General features: G+C 43.0%; 1 protein-coding gene across 2 annotated transcripts in view; it reads right to left on the reverse strand.

Annotated features, from left to right (window-relative positions):
* Positions 1-23,807, reverse strand: part of LOC137631777 (endoplasmic reticulum membrane-associated RNA degradation protein-like) — a 275,307-nt gene that overhangs the window by 219,464 nt on the left and 32,036 nt on the right. For both annotated transcript variants that reach the window (XM_068363736.1, XM_068363735.1), the window contains exon 2: positions 13,519-13,695. In XM_068363736.1, coding sequence (XP_068219837.1) covers positions 13,519-13,687 — 169 coding nt within the window. In that variant the 5' untranslated portion in view covers positions 13,688-13,695. The remainder of the gene's footprint in view (positions 1-13,518; positions 13,696-23,807) is intronic.

A 23,807-nucleotide genomic window follows, 5' to 3' on the forward strand; every position in this document is an offset into this window, starting at 1 on the left:
AAAAAAAAAAAAAAAAAAAAAAAAATTTGATTATAAGCACAAAAAAAAGAGAGGCTAGTCTGCCAGTCAAACAAAAACAGGAGCAGCGGTGTTACCACTGTGACGGCTAGAATTCGATTGGAGGTAAACAGTACCTACCAACTGCCGGTCCCCCACCTCTAACAGGTGGATAACTACCTGCCCGGTCGTTAATGACCTTGTTAAGGTTTTTCTGCCGTACTTTCCAGCTTGCGCTAGGATATCTCCTATAGTAAAGAATGAGGTTTTGTATCAGTGTAGGAACAACAGTAATTTATAGTACAACTATCAGTATCATTAGACATTAGCACACATGAATGATACACACCTAAAGTTCATTATTTTGTTTAAAAAACCAGATGGGTTGCAAAATAGTTGGGAATGAATTAGAATAAGCAAATTAGAAATGTAAAGAAAATTCCAAGGCACTTTGAGATAGCATTGTTTTCTCTCTTGAATTAGGGTACTAATTATTGCTTATTACGTATACCATACAATTGCTCAAGTGTTTATACTGCTGTTTGTTCTATGATGTGCCAGTATAGCTGCCTGTTATTGGGTTCGGGTTCTGTTCTTTAAGGGTAAACTCTAGGGGCTTTAGCAAATCTATCTCTTAAATTGTACTGTACAGTATACTTAATGAGTGCATATACTATTAAATTCTGTTTGATGTTAAATATATATGATTGAGTACTAAGATTAATTGTGCTTCATTAGGAGGAATGAATTCTTTACATTCAAAATAACACAACGTATGTTGTATTCCTAAAATAATATAGCTTTTTATCCAAGGACATCACCACATTCCAAAGCTACAACAAAATCTATAAAGCATTTATCAGTTGTCCTTCATTTCTATTGGTTCTCCCGTTGGAACATCTGATCATGCCTTGATTTCATTAGTTTTGAAGACAGAGCAGCCTGTCCCAGATTTGTCATTTTCATGTAAGATTTATATAAAATCACAAACAGACTGAAATGGAATTTTGAGTGATCTCTTGGGCTTGAATTGGTCACAATTGTATAATAGTGTTGAGCTTGTTGTTCCTTTGAATGAGAATCTAGTCAACATAATTGATAAGCCTATCCTTTCTCGTGTGCTAAGGTACCGAGTGAAAGACAGACCCTGGTTCAATGATGAATGTAGACGTGCATATTTGGAGAAGCAAGAGGCTATCATCTTTGGAACGATAACAGATCAGATTTGACTTGGAATAACTACTGTACACTCAGCTTAGAGAGTTTATGCTTCAACTGAAAAGGAATACAATTTAACCATAAAAGAAACCCTTTCTGGTACAACCCAGTAACGTAAGTGGTGGGCTACCCTTAAATCTGCACTTTTTAGTATAGACACAACAGTTCCTCCTTTACTTAAACTTGATGGCTCTGTCACTCACTATCCGATGGAAAAGGCAACCCCTTTGACTGATGTGTTTGACAGCAAGCAGAGTAATGAGAAACTCGAACTTTCTCATTCCTGTTTCTCTGGGGCTAAACTAACTAGTCTAGCTTTTTGATTTCATGAAATTAAAGCTCTCTTCATGGACTTGATGCTTATGGAGGTGTAGACCCAAATGGTATTTTTCCTTTGTTTTTTATAAAGACTGCAGATTTCTTAGCTCCAAAATTATCGGTTATTTTCTGGGCTCGAACCTGTGCCGCCCAGTGAATAAGCTCCATTTAAGCACTTATTCTTAGGTAATTTACTGCTAAATATACCAGAGAAAAAATGTAAAGGAGTGCTAGGTTAACTAGCTCGCTCACCTAATGGTGTCGGTATAAAATTGGGCGTATAATCCAGAGGTCCCGCACTATTTAGATTAATCCACGACAGAGAACCCCAATAGAGGAGAGCCGTTCAACCTCACTCGGTACTACTACAATGCATCCGCTCAGAACCCAACTCCGTTTAGCACGACTTGTGCAGTAACCCGCATTTTTCTAGTGCTCTCGATTTTTGGATATTTTCTAGTGAATTATGGCTTCTTCGTCGGTTTCCCAGGAGACACCGTCTAAGTTAAGTACCAAGCTGGGTTTTACTGTGTTTTGAGCAATCTAGATCGTTTAATATTTATATTATAGGAGTTATTCTCTTCGTTCATACCGATCTTGCTTGATTTCACTACAGTTGGTACTCCTGTTTTTGAGAGCTTTTAATTTTCACTTGCGGTGTTACTATGTGTATTATTTTTATTATCAAATATTATTTGTTATTGTGAATATTCATTATTTAGCGTTTAGAATCCTCGTGGTTCAATTTTTGGGCCGATATCATTTACATATCGCTATGGCTGCCGACCGTGCTAAGGCGGCAATGTTATTTTAGCCATCAGGTGTGTCTTTTGTGATTTAATTATTTATGCTGCATGCCTTGCCCAAAAATTTTCTATGTGTTTATTCATATATTTAACGCTATTATTTTTATTATAATGAATATTTGTGCCATTACTCCGTTTGATCTGTCTGTTGGGGATCGTCAGTTGGTAGCCCTGCTGCCTCGTATCACGTGATCCTCCCCCACGCTCCCCCTCTAGCTAGGTGGGAGGCTAGGCTTCTCCCCCCCTCCACTAAGGGACCGTTGCCTTCCCTCCTTTTAGAGGGGGTAGTTAAGTGTTTATGGACTTTGTCCTCCGGGTGGCCCGGCGGTTTAGTCTCTGTCTAGTCTGGTTGGCCACCGGTCAACAGAGTTGGATCCCGGTGCACCCTATTTTATATTCACTTTTCATTCTGGCTTATGTTATACGAAACCCTCCGGGTTCGATTGGCAGTTCTTAGTTACAGTTCCGCCCCCCTATTATTTTATAACATTTCCTATGATGATTATATATGACAGATCACTACCCCGGAGTCTCTATAGGAATTGGTATTGAATATACCTTTATTTCCCGGCCCGGGGTCTACCCCACCCCGGGAAATCAGACACTATGTGTCTTAATTCCTTGTTATTGCATCCTTTTTTATGCTCCCGGCTTGACCGGAATGGATGGCTATACTTTAGTTTCAAGTTAGACTTATGTTTAGGCCCGGGACCCCCGGTCCCGCCCCTATGTAAGAATATTACAGTCAAGCTCTAACCTTGCGTTAGACCTATGTTAGGCCCGGGTCCTCTGGACCCGCCCCTAAAAAAAGGAAAAAAAAAAAAAAAAAAAAAAAAAAAAAATTTATTTTTTATTTTTTACAGTCTAATCTTGTGTTAGACCTATTTTAGGCCCGGGTCCTCCGGACCCGCCCCTACTTAACAGAATAGTACAGTTAAGCTCTTTTCTTGTGTTAGACCTATGTTAGGCCATTTAAAAGAATAGTACAGTTAAGCTCCAATCTTGTGTTAGACCTATGTTAGGCCCGGGTCCTCCAGACCCGCCCCTAATTAAGAGAATTACAGTTTCTCATATACTATTCTTTTTACAGATGGTGCATTGTCTGACGCCGGCCTGTGCAGCTGTTCTGCACCAGCCTTGTGGCCACTCCGTCTGCCGATCTCACGCCCCTTGTGGGGTTCAACTGGAAGACGTTGTGGTATGGCACCCGGATAACTGTGTGATTTGCTTCGACCTCATCACTACCCTTGGATCTGACTCGGTGAGTCCCGTTGGCTATATTGCCTTCTTATTTTATTTACTATTAGTAAGATATCTATGGTCTTGAAGGACCATTGGGAGTCTCCCTTTTATAATTCCCCCTATTATTTCAGGTATCCCCGGAGCAAAAGTCTGCGGCTCGGGCCACACTGAAGGTGTGGATTGGTGGGTTTGCCCGGAATGTAAAGTCTAAGCGGCCGTACGTCCTATCTGAGGACTACTGCACCATGGTTTACCCCAACGCCAAGTCTTCAGCTGCTGTGGCTAGGCATGTGGCAGCTCCCATCATTGCCCACATTGATGCCACTATAACGGGTCTCATCGACCCAGAGCAAGATCCATCGGACGCCCCCGGAGGTCTGGAGGACAATGTTGCCTCCATGAACCTGGACGTCGAACCAATGTTGCTAGACGAGCCGGATACAGGTAGGGTGGTAAGTGAGGCAGGTGTGTCCGGCGCTGAGATTCCTATCCTCAGCCCCGCTCTTTCTTCTTCTTCTGATCGCTCTTCCTTTCTTGGATTTTCTGGGGACCGTGATTCGTCTCAACGTTCATACCCGGTTCCCCCTAAGGATAAGTCTACTTCAAGGACCTTACCCAAAGCTCGCAAGCCTCATAAGACTTCTCATGGCTCTAAACATGGTACGAACCCGTCTTCAAAGACCTCTGGTTCCTCCTCTAAGTCTCACGACCCGGGAGTTCCTTCCGCCCCTCCTGCTGCTAGCCCGGGCCTTTCCGAATCAGCTATGCTTCGCATCGTGTCGGAGATGCAGGAAAAGTTGGTTTCGGAGATGCAGTCGAGGATGGACACGATGTTCTCTAACTTCGGTCAGAGAATTGGGGCTTTAGAGCAAGGAGCTCCGGAGAGAGTCCAAAGCTCTCTCATACCGGATGCCTCTAAGCTCCCGCCGTTTGCCAAGAACAACCCCTGGCGGATGGCTCTTCATTCCCCGTTCTCAGACGGAATGTTGACTCTGGAGGGCCTTGGCACTCGTCCTCTAGAGGACTTTGAATTCTTTCCTCCGGGTCTGGCATTTCCATTTCATGGTTATGCCAGACTTACAGAGGAAGCTTTAGTCCGATTAGACAAGGTCCCCAAAGAGACGGTCATCTTCCCGAAGGAGCAAGCCCAATCTGTTTGGGCCAGATTTTTGAATGACATCGGCTGCACTAACACCATGCTGACGCCTCATAAAAGCTCCTTTACGAAGTTCTTAATGGACAAGACCACCTTGACTCCATGCGTCAATAAGGTGGCAGAGCTTGCCTTTCAATATGCTCTGGAGGAGAAGCCCTTGCCTCCCATCCGAGAGGTGGATCCAATCTCCCTCCTTCTTCCCTCAGGTATTGAGTGTTGGGACAACGTCCATACCACCTTTACCTCCGGCAAGCTTGCAGCAGACTGTGCCTCAGTCTTGTTTAGTGAGAAGCTTCCCCGTCTCCCGGAATCTCTCATTAAACAGGAATATGATTCCCGCCTACGTGTGGGCCGTACTCTAAACCTGGCCACATCCACGGAGTCGATAGCCTTGACTTACGATACGGAGAGTATTTTTAAGTCTCTCAACAAGGCTACGTTACAGTCGTTATATTATGATTTGTATGACTTTGCTACTGCTAAACGCAGATGTCGCAAGCATGTTCTAGCTGAGGCGACGATTAGGCATGAACCTAATAAACTCATCCGGTCCTCCTGTTGGGGTTCAAATCTCTTCCCCGAGGATCTCGTAGAGGAAGTCTTGGCGGAGGCCACTAGGGTTAATCAGAGCCTTAAAGCCCGTTGGGGTTTGACCCCTAAACGCAAGTATGACCCCGCAAATTATCAAGCCCGGGGTAGGAAGAAGCTTAGACCATATACCTCCACCCAGTTCAGGCAACAACAGAGTGCTTCATCCAACTTCCGGCTGCCTCTTCCTCCATCTTCTGTTGCCCCTGCGCAGCCCTCCACCTCTCGGGCTCCTTCGGATGACTATGTCACCGTTCTGCTACCTAAGAGCCAGCTTTCTGGTGCCTCCGCCACTTCCCCTGCCTTTAACCAGTCCTACGAGGCTCATAGCTCTTCCCAGAGTTATGGTAGAGGTAGAGGCTACCACCGTGGCTCTAACCAGAACAAAGGCAGGGGAAGAGCCTTTCGCAGAGGAAAGAACTTCCGAGGCGGACGTGGAGGCAACTCCTCAAACCAATACTGAGGTGCAGCAGGTAGGGGGGAGGCTCTATGCCTTCCGCAACAAATGGAGGTTCAGTCCCTGGGTGTTCAGTATCATCTCCAAGGGACTAGGGTGGAGTTGGATTCAAGGACCTCCTCCTCCTAACAAATTTCGTCAACATTCCACCCCGGACCTGGTCGAATTTGTCCAGGATCTTTTACAAAAGAACGCCATACAAGAAACGAAACATCTGAAGTTTCAAGGTCGGCTGTTCAGTGTCCCGAAGAAGGATTCAGACAAGAGAAGAGTGATTCTAGATCTATCCCTTCTCAACTTGTCCATTCAATGCGACAAGTTTCGAATGCTTACCGTCTCGCAGGTGCGGACCTTACTTCCCCGTGGGGCCGTCACCACCTCTATCGATCTTACAGACGCCTACTATCACGTCTCGATAGCGAGACACTTCCGTCCGTACCTAGGCTTTCGCTTAGGGGACAAAAGTTACTCCTTCAAGGTGATGCCTTTCGGGCTCAACATTGCCCCAAGGATCTTCACAAAGCTAGCAGAAGTCGCTGTTCAGGAACTCAGGAATCAAGGGATTCAAGTAGTAGCCTATCTGGACGACTGGCTCATTTGGTCAGACACCTCCCAAAATTGCCTAAAAGCCACTCACAAAGTCATCCATTATCTTCAATCTCTAGGCTTCCAGATCAACTTCAAGAAGTCCCGTCTTCTTCCAAAATCGAAGTTCCAATGGCTTGGCTTGCAATGGGATCTTATATCTCATACTCTGTGTCTTCCCAGACCCAAGAGGTTAGAGATTGCAAGGAACACCAAACGCTTTCTCAAAGACAAAGTAAGTTCCAGACGGCTTCAAGAGAAGATTCTGGGGTCCCTTCAGTTTGCCTCAGTGACGGATCTTCTTCTGAAGGCAAAATTGAAAGATATCAATCGTGTCTGGCGTTCGAGGGCGAACCGGAAGCTCCGGGACAGGAAAGTCCGCCTTCCTCCCATTCTACGGGAAAGACTTCTTCCTTGGACAAGAGCAAACAGTCTGTCAAAGTCAGTTCCCCTTCAATTTCCGCCCCCGGAATTAATCATTCACACAGACGCATCCCTATCAGGTTGGGGCGGCTATTCTCAGCTCAAGAAAGTTCAAGGTCTTTGGACTCCCTTGTTCCGCCATTTTCACATCAATGTGCTAGAGGCCATGGCAGTTCTTCTGACCCTGAAACGTCTCGCTCTTCCCGAGAAACAACACCTTCGTCTGGTCCTCGACAGCGAAGTGGTGGTCCGCTGCCTCAACAAAGGCGGGTCAAAGTCAGGGCCTCTGAACCATGTTCTAGTAGCCATATTCTCCCTAGCAGCCTCGAACCGTTGGCATCTTTCAGCTGTCCACCTGGCGGGAGTCCGGAATGTAGTGGCAGACGCCCTGTCCCGGACCTCCCCTCTAGAATCGGAATGGTCACTCGATCTAAAGTCATTTCGGTGGATTCTCTCTCAGGTTCCCGGCCTCCAAGTGGACCTCTTCGCCACGGAATCCAACCACAAATTGAGAGTATATGTGGCTCCCAATCTAGACCCTCAGGCTTACGCCACAGACGCCATGTCACAGAATTGGGACAACTGGGAAAAGATTTATCTCTTTCCCCCGGTGAATCTTTTGCTGAAAGTTCTAGACAAACTGAGATCCTTCAAGGGACAAGTAGCCTTGGTCGCACCCAACTGGCCCAAGAGCAACTGGTATCCTCTCCTGCGGGAGTTGAGACTATACCCTCACCCGATACCCAATCCGGTTCTGTCTCAGATAGTACAAACACGCGTTGTGTACGCTTTCTCAAACATTCAGAGCGCCCTAACTTTATGGACTTTATGAAGTTTGCGGCTATGCATGGTGCCAATATTGATCCTCAAAACACCTTGTTCCTAGAATCAGATAAACGGGATTCCACCATCCGTCAGTATGACTCTGCAGTTAAAAAGTTGGCAAAATTTTTAATAGACTCAGACGTGATCTGTATGAACTTGAACCTTACAGTCACTTTCTTTAGATCTTTATTAGAATCAGGTCTGGCAGCCAATACTATCACCACTATTAAATCTGCTCTGAAAAAGATCTTCCTAGTGGGTTTTAACATAGACTTAACCGACTCTTTGTTAGCTTCAATTCCGAAAGCTTGTGCCAGACTGAAACCGGTTACTCGTCCTACCCCGGTGACCTGGTTCCTTAATGACGTACTCAAATTGGCTTCTGATACCATTAACAGTTCTTGTGATTACATGCCCCTTCTCAGGAAAACACTTTTCCTAGTGAGCTTGGCTTCCGGGGCAAGAATTTCTGAATTGGCAGCCTTGTCGAGAGACCCGGGTCATATTGACTTTCTGCCTTCAGGAGAGGTCCTTCTTTCTCCTAACAAATTCTTTTTGGCTAAGAATGAAGACCCTCAAAACAGATGGACCTCCTGGAAAATTGTTCCCCTCACGCAAGATCCGTCGCTGTGCCCTGTCACTACTCTTAGGTCTTATCTATCCCGGACCTCCTCTAACTCCTCGGGGCCTCTATTCGTTAGAGAACAGGGCGGTACCATTACTATTAAAGGGATCAGGCAACAAATTTTGTATTTTATTAAACAAGCTAACCCTGACTCTTTTCCTCTTGCACATGATATCAGGGCGGTTGCCACCTCGGTGAACTTCTTTCACCACATGAATTTTACAGACCTTTCCAGGTATACAGGGTGGAAATCACCGTCAGTGTTCAAGAAACACTACCTTAAACATTTGGAAGCCCTAAAATTTTCTACAGTAGCCGCAGGGAGCGTAGTTACTCCCGAGTAACTCACAGGTTAATGCCTTGACTCTTTATCTCTCCCTCTTACCTGCCTCATTTATACCCTATTGTATTCGTTGGTCTCGCACCTGAATACTGTTATTATATTTGTAAATTTTTATGCTCCTGAGTATCTGTATATATTATCACTCACGGCATTATTATACCTACCTTATTGGATTTATGTTCATATTTAAGATACCCTTATAATTGTTTTTTGGTACTCATCTCTGATTAAAGCATCCTGTATTTCTCTTACGCTTATGTTTTTTCCTTTATTTTGCAAGTTTGGTGACATTTTTCTCTTGTATAGATTCACTGGGCGGCACAGGTTCGAGCCCAGAAAAGGGATTTTGACGTAGGAAAAATCTATTTCTGGGCGAAGGACCTGTGCCGCCCAGTGAACCCTCCCAGCTCCTCTCCCTTGGAGTCCCCAAACTTTGGGTGCTAAGGAGTTGGGTTCTGAGCGGATGCATTGTAGTAGTACCGAGTGAGGTTGAACGGCTCTCCTCTATTGGGGTTCTCTGTCGTGGATTAATCTAAATAGTGCGGGACCTCTGGATTATACGCCCAATTTTATACCGACACCATTAGGTGAGCGAGCTAGTTAACCTAGCACTCCTTTACATTTTTTCTCTGGTATATTTAGCAGTAAATTACCTAAGAATAAGTGCTTAAATGGAGCTTATTCACTGGGCGGCACAGGTCCTTCGCCCAGAAATAGATTTTTCCTACGTCAAAATCCCTTTTGCGCAAGTTAGCAAGAAGTGGCACTTGTTGGAGAGTTAGTAATGTTACTCCATATGTAAATACATTTGTGGTAGTTCAAGCCCAACTGATTACTGGCCTATTTCCATATCTCCCAAATTATCTGAAGTTTTTCAATGCCTTTTGACAAAAAATGATTAAATAAGTTTGCTGAAGGTAATCATTTGTTCCTTAGTTTGTAATCAGGTTTTCATAAAGGCCTTGGAGTATGGGATGTCCTTCTTACGATCTAAATTACTGTACGGAAATTGTGGTCATGAAGTTCAAGTGATTGGCCTAGATTTTAGTGCTGCCTTTGAACGTATTAATCATGAGACCCCTTTTTTCAAACTCAAAGAGTTGGGAGTGGGTGGGTCTTTCCTTAGCATCTTAGCATCATTATTGAACTTTTAAGTAATCGATCGTAAAGAGTTGTTGTTGATGGGGACCATAGTGAGTATAAGGACCCTGAAATCTGGTGTTCCTCAGGGTAGTGTTCTTGGCCCATTACTCTTCATACTATATACACATGACATGTGGTTTGGCCTAGAAAACAAGCTTCTTGCATATGCAAATGAGGTTACTCTCTTTACATCAATTCCATCTCCTGAATGTAGATCTTGGGTTGCTGAATCCCTTAATAGAGATCTAGCTAAAATTAGTGCCTAGTGCAACTTATAGGGCATGAAGTTGACTCCCAACAAAACTCAGTACCTCCCTGTCTGATGACCTCCTCAATGGCTCAAACGGGGTATGTATAAGACCTGAGGTCCCGGGGTGGACAAGACTGTTTGAAGCTTCTTACAAGTATATATGACCCCTCAGAAGAGAAATCTAAGCCCTTCAGCGGCAAGACCATACTCAAGGTAGAGTGGTACCCTTTGACAGCCACAACTGAGAGACACTTCTCCAACCATTCGCAGAAGATAGTCCACTTGGCTTGGTAAACAGCTGTAAAGGACCTCTGAAGATACCTAGACATCTCCTATGCAGTGCATTGCAAAAAAAATTTCGCTATTAGGAAATGCTGGATCGTCTCCACCCATGAAGTGTTAATGACTCCACGACATGATAACACCCGACAGTGTGGCTGATTCTGGGACAAGTCTGCTAGCCCACTCTAGACAGAAGTTCCTTGGTCATCTCTCCTTTCTAGAACCGTTAGTTCCTGGAGGAAGACTATGGTTCCAATCTCTTCCTTGGTGACACTTCAACAATTCCGAGTCATTGGTGACCCTGGAAGCAGAAGCCAAAGAAGACATGGAGTGGTAACCATGAACTTGAGGAAAGGAGTTCTGTTAACTATCCCCACTCCAAAGTTTCATTTATTCACAAATGCTTCGATAGAGGGGTGGGAAGTCCACCTAGACCATCAGATGGTATCAGGAGTGTGGACAGACCAGGAAGTCAAGACCACGTCAACATTCTAATGTTAAGGGCAGCATGGCTGGCACTACAGTACTTTAAGCCCCTCCTCGAAGGCTACTCGGTGCTGTAGAGAAATGACACCACCTTCGTGGTGGCCTACATTGTGCCACCCAGCAGTCAGGACCCTCGAGTGGGCAAACGAACAGTCAATAGCCCTAACAGCCCAATTGATTCTGGGAAAGAAAAATATGGTGGCAGACAAGCTGAGCCAGAGGACACAGATAGTTGGCTCAGAATGGTCTTTATGTTCTCCCTGACAATAGATCTCTTTGCCATACCCCTCAACAATAAACTCCTGGTCTACTGCTCACTTGTCCCAGACCTAGCACCAGCATTCGAGGACATGTTCCAGCATCCACAGGATGTCTTGACACCTACGCTTTTCTCCATTTTTCTCCATGTCCTGACCTACGATGCCAGCTGTATATCAGGATTTACCACGAGGCAGTGGAATCTCTACATCATGCGTGGAGGTTATCCAGCATATCCTCTCATAGAAAGGTTTTTTTAAGAGACAATCCAACAGATGTGTGGATACCTCACAAATCGTCAGTTGCACTGTATCAATAATCACCAATTTTTTGGTTTACCTTTGCAAGAAGAAACTCTACTCCATTTCTGTGGTGAAGAGATATCACTCAGCCTGAGCCAAGTCTTTAGACTTATCGAAGTAGACATTTCTTCTTTGGAGGAACTCTCCGTGCTCATACGGAGCTTGGAGCAGTATTGCCCTCCAATTGAGGTGAGTTCACCTTGGAATGTAGTCAAGGTCTTACATTACCTAAAGATGGCACCCTAAGAGCCATTGAAACTGGCATCAGATATGGACCTAACCTTAAAAACAGTTTCTTCTGCTCACTTTAGTCTTGGCCAAAAAAAGTTAGCAAACTTCATTGACTCTCCTTCAACATCACCCATTTTAGGACGGTGGAGGGAGGTCTTTCTCAGCTTTGTCCTCGAATTTGTCATCAAAACCAGTCTTCTAGCAATTCAATGTTTCTGTAGTTTCAGGTTGCAATCTCCAAGAGGTAAATAAAGGTCCTGATCAGCTGTTACTCTGTCCCGTAAGGGCATTGAGAGCTTAACTTAACTGTACCAGATCTGCTAGACTCTATCTACAGTAACTTTTTGTTATTACTGAAAGATATAATGAGATCACCTAAAACACCATCTTTTCCTTGAGGGAAGTGATTTCATATTTCCTTTCAGCTCAGGCTGAAACTTTTAAGCACAGGGTTCTTCAGTGGGGAGTCTGAAAACATTAAATGACCTTCACTTCCCATTACCTGCGGGATCTAATCCACATGTACATAAACACCTTTACAATCAGACCTGTTGTGGCTGTTTAGTAAGTGGTTCAGCTACCTCAGCTCCCTTACAAGTAGCTTTGGGTCAAGGGCAGAAGTTACGGGTAAGTTCGAGTTGAAAGTGATGAATGACTTGCCTTTTTTTTTTTAATTTCTTTTCAAGCTTACCCTCTCTTGAGGCACAGCATCGAAAGCCTCACCAGCTATACTCGACCTGAAGATCACCAGGCTCTTATCTACCTTATGATTGTCAGAAGATCTTTTCCCCTCACTCCTTTCGAGGGGGAGTGTGTTGTATCCAAGCAAGCCCACTGATTCATATTATAGCCTTAGCATCATGTTTATCAATTCATAACACAGAGGCTGATGCTTAACTAAGTACTGAACTTTGAAACACAGGCCATGTTCCAATCTTTTTACAAGTTGGATCACGAGGTGTAAGGAGCTATAATTCCTCGGCCTAACGGAAAGAATCTTGGACTCCCTAGTAAGGTTCCAGCTAGTTGGATAGGGATTTCCTCACTCCTAAGGATAAGTCTCCTATAGTAAAGGTGGATGGTTTGTATTATGGCGTAAGAACAAATGACAAGTTTTGAAATTTGTATTTTTTCAAACTATACAAATCCGAGTCCTTTACTCAAACTTGCCACAATCAGCACCCCTAAAGAAGTCTTGGCTGAAGTCAAAATGCTTGAGATCTCCGGCAGTATGATGGGTATATTCTACGTGGCTACCTCCTAGCAGTTGGCCAGTGAACTACCACCTGGTATGTTTACACCTCAAAGAATTTTTTAACTGCCATGTTCCAGCTTTTGCTGTTGTTCTATCTCCTGTAGTGAAAGACTCATCATTTCATAGTGTGGCATCCATCCCAGACAGACAGCAATGACACTCCAGTGAAGAAACAGCCAGGAACTCTACAAAGACATAGCACCACCCGGAGATATGTCTCTGGCACCTTTCAGGACAGGAAGACAGTGATGAGAAGAAGGGTGGTGCTCTTCCCCTTTCAACTTGGCTGCAGTACACTCCTTCCTCTGGTGGTGCAGTGATGTCTACACTCTCGAAGGAATAAATAGCAACATGAACGCTTTTACACAGGAACAAGAAAGTGTATATCGCAGATTAGTCATACAACTCTCAGTCAGCTCCAGTTATTTGAAAAACTGTAAAGCCTTTCTACTTCCTTAATCTCCTTTGCACACAAGGAACTACCAACCATTATTACGAAGAAAAACAACAAGTTCAAGGCAACTGGAATACATCTGTAATCTCTGGCAGCAAAAACCTAAGTGGCTTCTCAATGTGTTTGCAATGGGGTGGGCCCTGTAACTACCAACACCTCATTAAAATTTTGAACAGCAGCCTCTAACTTTGCAGAAATCATACTTTTATCAAAAGACAAAGGTTTGCATTCATGTAGGAAAAATTTTTCATTTAATGATCACATGGATACATACCATCAAAAGCGCAATCCACATTTTTCCAGTCGATTGTCAAACCAGAAGTAAACCAGTATTCTCTGGTTTTAGTAAAATTCCCAGAGAAATTCTCAAATGTCTCTAATAAATTCTTCACATCTGCAGACAAGAATGTTGGCTGGCTTTTTATCTGTGATAATGACATCATTGTTAGATCTGCAAAAAGAAATTTTGAATATGTTAAAAAGATACTACAATGTCTGTAATAGTGTTTCACAAATAAATGTACTGTATGTACAGTCATTTATAAAAGAAAAGACACCCCTGAGTGAGAGGAATTATAATTTCCTGTCAACAATAATGGTAACACTTTATGTTATAATCCTTATAGTATACCCCCTGGAGAGAGAGAGAGAGAGAGAGAGAGAGAGAGAGAGAGAGAGAGAGAGAGAGAGAGAGAGAGAGAGAGAGAGAGAGAGAGAGGAGAGAGAGAGTTAGTTAGTTACAAGGAGTTCAAAGGCTTTTGGATGTCTCAAAGACTTTTTAGTCCATCCGCAGAGACTTCATTTGCTCTTTGGTTGAGTGATTTAGTTCAAGCATTTAGAGAGTTCTTATGATCATATCTAACTTATTCTTGAACTTGTTTACCGTGTTACTGTTTACTACATCTGCTGGAAGTCTTTTCCAAGTATTTGCTATTTTGTATGTAAAGAAATTGCCACAGTGAATGGTGTTGTATCTTTTCAATTCCAGTTTGTATCCGTTATCTCAGGACTGATTTGTGTATCCGTTATCTCAGGACTGATTTGTGTATCCGTTATCTCAGGACTGATTTGTGCTAAGCGTGAATAGATTGTTGTAATTTTGAATGCCTCTGTTAACTGTCCCCTTAGTCATCGAGTTTGTACATCAAATAAGTTCAAATGTTCCATCCTCCATCTATATCCAAATTGCCTTAGTGTTGGAACTAGTTTGGTGGCCCTAGCTTGTACTGCTTCCCACAAAACTATATCTTTCTGAATACTTAAGAGCCCAGAATTGAACTCCGTATTCTAGATGGGGTCGTACTAGTGATGTGTACGGCTGTAGTAATGTGTCTTTGTTTCTGTTTTTGAATTGTCTCTTTATGTAACCTATTAGTTTTTGTGCTTTCTTTTCAGCTTTTATGCTTTGTTTAGTGAACTTCGAATCTTTGATAATAATGATACCAAGATCTTCCTCCTGGTTCACACTTTCTATTTCATTACCCAGTAGTGAGTAATCTGATTGTGGGTTACTACTGTACAACCATTGTGCATGACTTTACATTTCTGACAGTTGAAAGGCAATTGTCCTTTTCTGGACCATTCTCCAAACTTCATTAGATCCTCTCTTAAGGCTTCTACATCTTCTGAGTTTGCAGAATTTATGCCTAGTTTCGTATCGTCAACAAATTTGGCTATTCTACTAGTTATTCCTAAATTTATGTCATTAATGTAGATTAGAAATATGATATTTTAATTATAAAATAAATTTTTGAATATACTTACCCAGTGAATATATAATGGCTGCTACTCAGCGGCTCGACAGAAAACACACTGAAAAACTCGCGAGCGATCGCTATGAAGGTTGCGGGTGTGACCACCAGCGCCAACTATCGGCCAGATACCACTCTTGCATGTAAACAAACCCTTCAATTCTTCTCGTCCCGCTGCGTCTCTATTGGGGAGGAAGGGAGGGCCTTTAATTTATATATTCACCGGGTAAGTATATTCAAAAATTTATTTTATAATTAAAATATCATTTTTAAATATTTAACTTAGCCGGTGAATATATAATAACTGATTCACACCCAAAGCGGTGGGTAGAGACCAGAGTTAATTAAGTTTACAGCGTATAAGCTAAGAGTTTTTGACAGTTATCAATATAACAAAACCCAAATATATAGGTACCTGGTAAGGAAGTTGACTTAGACGATTACTCTGCCTTGTAAGTCTGTCTTCCTCACGAAGCCCAGCGATCCTCTTAGGATGCTGAAAGACTCCCAGGAGCTGAAGTATAAAGGGTTGCAACCCATACTAACAGGACCTCATCAAACCCCTAATCTGGGCGCTCTCAAGAAATGACTTTGACCACCCGCCAAATCAACAAGGATGCGAAAGGCTTCTTAGCCTTCCGTACATCCCAAAAAACAATATTAAAAAACATTTCAAGAGACAGATTAAAAAGGATATTGGAATTAGGGTAATGTAGTGGTAGAACCCTCACCCACTACTGCACTCGCTGCAACGAATGGACCCAGTGTGTAGCAGTCCTCGTAAAGAGTCTGGACATCTTTTAAGTAAAATGACGCGAACACTGATTTGCTTCTTCTCCAAAAAGTCGCGTCCATAATACTTTGCAGAGATTTATTTTGCTTGAAGGCCACGGAGGCTGCTATAGCTCTAACTTCGTGCGTCTTAACCTTAAGCAAACATCGGTCTTTCTCATTCAAGTGAGAATGAGCTTCTCGTATTAAAAAAACTGATAAAATATGACAAAGCATTCTTTGACATAGGCAATGATGGATTCTTAACTGAGCACCATAATGCCTCAGATTTACCTCGTAATGACTTAGTACGAGCTAAATAGAACTTAAGAGCTCTAACAGGACATAATACTCTTTCCAGTTCGTTGCCTACGATCTCTGATAAGCAAGGAATATCAAAAGATTTAGGCCAAGGACGAGAAGGCAGTCCATTTTTTTTGGCCAGGAAACCAAGTTGAAGTGAACAAGTGGCTTTTTCTGTAGAAAAAACCGATGTTCTTACTGAAGGCATGAAGTTCTCTGACCCTTTTAGCCGAAGCCAAGCACACTAGGAAAAGTGTCTTGAGGGTGAGATCCTTCAGGGAGGCTGAATGTAATGGCTCAAACCTGTCTGACATGAGGAACCTTATGACCACGTCTAAGTTCCATCCAGGAGTTGCCAAACGACGTTCCTTAGAGGTCTCGAAAGACTTAAGGAGATCTTGGAGATCTTTATTGTTGGAAAGATCTAAGCCTCTATGTCGAAAGACCGAAGCCAACATGCTCCTGTAGCCCTTAATCGTGGGAGCTGAAAGGGAGCGAACCTTTCTCAGATGTAAAAGAAAATCTGCGATTTGGGCTACAGAGGTACTGGACGAGGACACAGATGCTGACTTGCACCAGTCTCAAAAGACTTCCCACTTCGACTGGTATACTCTAATGTTAGAAGCTCTCCTCGCTCTTGCAATCGCACTGGCTGCCTCCTTCGAAAAGCCTCGAGCTCTTGAGAGTCTTTCGATAGTCTGAAGGAAGTCAGACGAAGAGCGGGGAGGCTTTGATGGACATTCTTTACGTGGGGCTGACGTAACAGATCTACCCTTAGAGGAAGACTTCTTGGAAAGTCTACCAGCCATTGAAGTACCTCGGTGAACCACTCTCTCGCGGGCCAGAGGGTAGCAACCAACGTCAACCTTGTCCCTTCGTGAGAGGCGAACTTCTGCAGTACCTTGTTGACTATCTAGAATGGTGGGAATGCATATAAGTCCAGAAGAGACCAATCCAGTAGAAACGCGTCTATATGGATTGCTTCTGTATTTAGGACTGGAGAGCAATAGATTGGTAACCTTTTGGTCAACGAGGAGGCAAAGAGGTCTATGGTGGGTTGACCCCAAGTAGCCCAAAGACTCTTGCCCACGTCCTTGTGGAGGGTCCATTCCGTGGGTATCACCTGACCCCTCCGACTGAGACAGTCTGCCAAGACGTTCAAGTCTCCCTGGATGAATCTCGTCAACAGGGAGATGCCTCGATTTCTTGACCATAAGAGAAGGTCCCTTGCGATCTCGAGCAGCGTGAAGGAGTGTGTGCCTCCTTGCTTGGAGATGTACGCCAAAGTTGTGGTGTTGTCTGAGTTGACCTCTACCACTTAGTTTCGAAGAAGCTTTCGAATATCATCAAGGCCAAGTGGACTGCTAATAGCTCCTTGCCGGTCGCAACACTGATAACACTTTGCGCAATATCACTTTATCACTACAATTTTCTGTTTTGCACTTATTTCACTGAAATCGAATTTTTTAACAATTCACATTAGGTATGAATAAAACTGATTTCTACCTGAAGAACGCAATTCTACCCTCATCAAAAGGTTATAATTGCAAAATCAGTCGTATAATGTAAGCACATTAATACAAGCAAAAAACAGTAAACATATTTCAAGATAAAAAGATCAGTGGCTGGGAAAGAGACTAAACACTAGTTCATTCAAAACTACGTTTTCAATCTCTCACCGTACAGTGTCTTGGGACGAGAATAAAAACTAAAAACGTTTTATCCTTTCTCCCCGTACAGAGACTAGGGACGAGAGTAACTCGAGAACAACGTTACTCGCTTGGGACGAGAATAAAGATCAGAACGTTCTCTCTCCTCTCTCTCTCTCCGTCTCTATCTCTCTCTCTCTCTCTCTCTTGATTTCGCACCGAAGAGAAGAGCCCACTTACGTTTCGTCAATAAACAGGTTATTTGACCAAAGGAAAAAACTGAAAGGTTTTTCAATTAAAAAGTTCCTTTAAAATAAAATTTAAAACATTTAAGCTTTGAAAGACGAATGAACAAAACGTCAGAATCGATTTACTCTTTCTGCAAAGTAAAACCGTGATACTCTCTCTCTCTATCGTAACGATAGAGCGCAAACTGCGTAGCATAAACAAACTAAACGTTAGTTCATCTTTGAAACAGTACGAAGACTATTCAAAGAAAATCTTTCATAAAATATCTACTAAAAAATATTCATTTAATAAGTTTTAAATCATTAGCTCTGTAAAAGTTATTTACGATTGAAAGGGCTCAACGTTGTTTAACTTCGGTTTCCAAGTTAGGACCGCCTACTCTCAGGAAAGGTCGCATATAAACAAATCATTAAAATTCATCTTGATGTTTATTATAAATGGAAAGCTAATCGAAGAGGCCTAATAAAGGCGGTTGAGATATAAAATATATAGAGGAAAATCTATAATTAATTTATAACGTGATAAGATAATTGCTAAAAGCCTAAAACACACTTCCGTACTAAGGGAAGGGTCGGCCATTTAAAAGTCAAAGAAAGTCCAAAAAACAATCCAAAGACATCAAAAATTAAATCTATCCAAAAACGAGTTCAAGATTTAAGTTGAAGATAAAACACCTGCATTGCGAAAGCTCAAACCAAAAGGAAGTACTTCACCAAATATGTTGAGAAAACTCCAGGTTCTACAGTGAGTAATGATACGTCTTGTCGTCAAGGTCGACAGAGAAGAATTGAAGGGTTTGTTTACATGCCGATAGTTAGCGCTGGTGGTCACACCCGGAACCTTCATAGCGATCGCTCGCGAGTTTTTGAGTGTGTTTTCTGTCAAGCCGCTGAGTAGCAGCCATTATATATTCACCGGCTAAGTTAAATATTTAAAAAGTAATGGGCCAAGGCCGATCTTTGAGGTACTCCGGTTGTAACAGCTGCCCACTCTGAAGCTTCTCCATTGATTACAACTCTCTGTTTTCTGTTTGTTTGCTAATTTTCAATCCATTTTGCTAGCTAGTCAATGATGAGTGGTGGTCTAATTTTGAACATTAATTTTCCATGAGGAACTTTGTCAAAAGCCTTTTGAAAGTCTAGGCACAGTATAAGATGTCTATTGTCCTGCTTTTGTCATAAATACTAAACAAAAGATTTGTCACACATGATCTCTTTTGTCTAAAACCATGTTGACTGTCTATCAAGAGAGAGAGAGAGAGAGAGAGAGAGAGAGAGAGAGAGAGAGAGAGAGTGTGTGTGTGTGTTAAAAGGATTTTGGATGTCTAAAAGACTTTTTAGTCCATCCGTAGATACTCCACTTGCTCTTTGGTAGAGTGATTTAGTTTAAGCATTTAGAGAGTTCTTATGATCTTGTCTAACTTATGAACTCATTTACCGCTTTACTGTTTACCACATCTGCTGGAAGTCTATTCTAAGTATTTTTTACTATGTATGTAAAGAAATTGCCACATCGAGTGGTGTTGCACCTTTAAATTTCAGTTTGTATCCATTACCTCTGGACTGATTTGTGCCAAGAATAAATAGATTGTTATAATCAACATTTGTTATTCCTTTAAGAATTTTGAATGCCTCTATTAACTGTCCCCTTAGTTGCCGAGTTTGTAGATCATATAAGTTCAAACGTTCCTTCTTCGTCTATATCCAAATTGCCTTCGTGTTGGAACTAATTTGGTGACCCTAGCTTGTACTGCTTCTCACCTATCTATATCCTTCTGAATATTTGTAGCTCAGAATTGGACTCCATATTCCAGATGGGGTCTTACTAGTGATGTACTAGTGATGTGTATAGCTGTAGTACAGTGTCTTTGTTTCTGTATTTGAATTGTCTCCTTATGTAACCTATTAGTTTTTGTGCTTTCTTTTCAGCTTTTATGCTCTGTTTGGTGAACTTCAAATCCTTCCTGATAATAATACCGAGATCTTCCTCCTGTTCCACACTTTCTATTTCATTACCCAGCAGTGAGTAATCTGATTGTGGGTTGCTGCAACGTATGTGCATGTCTTTACATTTCCCACAGTTGAAAGGCATTTGCCATTTTCTGAATCATTCTCCTAGCTTCATTAGATCCTCTCTTAAGGCTTCAAAATCTTCTGATTTCACAGCATTCATGCCCAATTTAGTATCGTCAGCAAATTTGGCTATTCTACTAGTTAATCCTAAATCTATGTCGTTAATGTAAATTAGAAATGGTTCAAGGACGGATCCTTGAGGTATTTCGCTTGTAACAGCTGCCCACTCTGATGCTTCTCAATTGATTACAACTCTGTTTTCAGAGAGAGAGAGAGAGAGAGAGAGAGAGAGAGAGAGAGAGAGAGAGAGAGAGAGAGAGAGAGAGACTTCTTAGACAAGAGTGAGTCAGTGTTTCGTGCAGTTTTGCAATACAGAAACTCTTCCCCTCAAACATCACTCCTCACCTCCATATACTGTATCTGATGACAAGTACTGTATATAGTTACCATCACTGCTTACAGCTAAATATAAAAAATTTGGAATCAATATGTATTTTTCCTATGATACAAACCTTGAGCTCTTTATAGGGAATATACTTTCACCAAAGCTGGAAACTAGCCATGAAACTTTTAGCGAGGTATCACTATGGTAGAGTAATGATTAATAGGATTAAGGATAAAACAGAGAATGCAATCTTGGAAGTACAGGGTGGTTTTAGAAGAGGTAGGGGTTGTATGAATCAGATTTTTACAGTTAGGCAGATATACGAGAAATATTTAGCAAAAGGTAAGGAGGTGTACTGTATGTTGCATTTATGGATCTGGAGAAAGCATCAGAGTTGATAGGGAAGCAATGTGGAATGTGATGAGGTTATATGGAGTTGGTGGAAGGTTGTTGCAAGCAGTGAAAAGTTTCTACAAAGGTAGTAAAGCATGTGTTAGAATAGGAAATGAAGTGAGTGATTGGTTTCCGGTGAGAGTGGGGCTGAGACAGGGATGTGTGATGTCGCCGTGGTTGTTTAACTTGTATGTTGATGGAGTGGTGAGAGAGGTGAATGCTCGAGTGCTTGGACGAGGATTAAAACTGGTAGGCGAGAATAACCATGAATGGGAGGTAAATCAGTTGTTGTTTGCGGATGATACTGTACTGGTAGCAGACACAGAAGAGAAGCTTGACTGACTAGTGACAGAATTTGGAAGGGTGTGTGAGAGAAGGAAGTTGAGAGTTAATGTGGGTAAAGGTAAGGTTATGAGATGTACGAGAAGGGAAGGTGGTGCAAGGTTGAATGTCATGTTGAATGGAGAGTTACTTGAGGAGGTGGATCAGTTTAAGTACTTGGGGTCTGTTGTTGCAGAAAATGGTGGAGTGGAAGCAGATGTACGTCAGAGAGTGAATGAAGGTTGCAAAGTGTTGGGGGCAGTTAAGGGAGTAGTAAAAAATAGAGGGTTGGGCATGAATGTAAAGAGAGTTCTATATGAGAAAGTGATTGTACCAACTGTGATGTATGGATTGGAGTTGTGGGGAATGAAAGTGATGGAGAGACAGAAATTGAATGTGTTTGAGATGAAGTATCTAAGGAGTATGGCTGGTGTATCTCGAGTAGATAGGGTTAGGAACGAAGTGGTGAGGGAGAGAACGGGTGTAAGAAATGAGTTAGCGGCTAGAGTGGATATGAATGTGTTGAGGTGGTTTGGCCATGTTGAGAGAATGGAAAATGGTTGTCTGCTAAAGAAGGTGATGAATGCAAGAGTTGATGGGAGAAGTACAAGAGGAAGGCCAAGGTTTGGGTGGATGGATGGTGTGAAGAAAGCTCTGGGTGATAGGAGGATAGATGTGAGAGAGGCAAGAGAGCGTGCTAGAAATAGGAATGAATGGCGAGCGATTGTGACGCAGTTCCGGTAGGCCCTGCTGCTTCCTCCGGTGCCTTAGATGACCGCGGAGGTAGCAGCAGTAGGGGATTCAGCATTATGAAGCTTCATCTGTGGTGGATAATGTGGGAGGTTGGGCTGTGGCGCCCTAGCAGTACCAGCTGAACTCGGTTGACTCCCTGGTTAGGCTGAAGGAACGTAGAGAGTAGAGGTCCCCTTTTTGTTTTGTTTCTTTGTTGATGTCGGCTAACCCCCAAAATTGGGGGAAGTGCCTTGGGTATATGTGTGTGTGTATCACTACCCAGCGCTAGTTAGCAGGGGGGTGCTGGCGGGACAAATCTGTTTAAAGAACTTAAGGTTTGCACCGTTAGGGATTGTAATACGCGAATTGAATTCCAGGGCGGAGGTTTAACTTTTGGCTGAGGACAGTTAAACTCAAAAGTCCAGATGAGGAGAGGGAGTTCCATCGAAAAGGAAATACTGTATTGACTCTGTTCAGTCTAAAGACGAGGCTCAAGGCTGAGCGGTAGCCTTTCACCGCTGAGACTGAGCAGAGTTTTTCCTCCCGAAGATATAACAAAAATTCCGCTATCACAAAAGACTGCCCATTTTGCCTGGCAGACAGCGGAGGATGACGCCAAGAGGTACCAAGACATAATTTTTGCAACTGCGTGTGAAAAGCCTCTCTTCGAGAGGCGATGTTAGATAACCTCCAGTGGACGGAGCTCCCTCAGCACCTCTGTGAAATATACAAGATCCGATAACCATTCTGCACGATGTTACGTCGGAGCTATGAGGGTCATCAACAGGTCTTCAGATACCCTTACCTTGTTTAGTAGTCTTCTTACTAGGCAAAAGAGGGGGAAATGCATAGACGTCTAAGTTGTCCCACTGGTGTTGGAAAGCATATTGCCAACGCGCTTAGGGATCTGGTACTGGAGAGTAGTACGTTGGAAGTTTCCTATTGAGAGATATCCTGAACAGGTCTACTGTCAGCGAACCCCAAAAAGTCAGGACTTTGTTGGTTATCTGATGATTCAAAGACCACTTGAAGCAAACTATCAAAGTCGATCTGCTTAGATTGTATGACAGAATGTTTGTCTTGCCTGGGATGAAACGGGTTACTAAGTTCTGCCATCCATCTGAGAATTTCTACCGCTACAAGGCAAAGATGCCGTGAAAAGGTATCTCATTGTTGTTTATATATGCCACCAACATGGTGTCATCACTCATCAACACCACGGAGTGTCCTGGAAGGAGCTGTTGGAATTGTTGGAGGGCCAGAAAGGCTGCCCTCATTTCCAGGAGGCTTATGTAGTAATGTAGCTCGGACTCAGACCACAGTCTAGAGGCCATGCACTGCAACATGTGAGCCCCCACACTTTTTTTTTATGCATCTGTGAAGAGCATCAATTCTGGGGGAGGAGAGAGAAGATCTATGCCCATGAGGAGGTTGATATCTGACAACCCCACCTATTTGCTCAGGCCCCACCTGAACCGTAAGGTTCGGGGGTTCTTGTGCTGAGCCCAACTGGACTTCAGCTGCCACTAAAGAGATCGGATGCAAAGACGTCCATTGGTCACCAGACGTCCCAAGGAGGTCAGGGGGAACAAACAGAACCACCGATGGAAAGGTAGCGAGTCTTGCAGCATGAAGGGGCAAGCTGCCCTCTTTAGTCTCTCCATTCTGCTTTTGGATAGAAAGAATTTGTCAAGTTGGGTGTTTATATTCATCCCAAGTTTTTGTGGTGGTTGCAGGAAGGACTTCTTGCAATTTACCATAATCCTCAGATCGTGGCAAAATTCGAGAAGCCTGTCTCGGTGTCAGAGAAGGATTGCTACCAAGTTTGCTAGAATCAGCCAGTCATCTAGATATCTCAACAGACGAATGCTGTTCCTGTGTGCCCAGGTTGACACTAGGAGGAACATCCTTGTGAATACCCGAAGTGCTGTGGACAG

Source organism: Palaemon carinicauda, chromosome 40, assembly GCF_036898095.1.
Source record: "Palaemon carinicauda isolate YSFRI2023 chromosome 40, ASM3689809v2, whole genome shotgun sequence".
Lineage (NCBI taxonomy): Eukaryota > Metazoa > Arthropoda > Malacostraca > Decapoda > Palaemonidae > Palaemon > Palaemon carinicauda.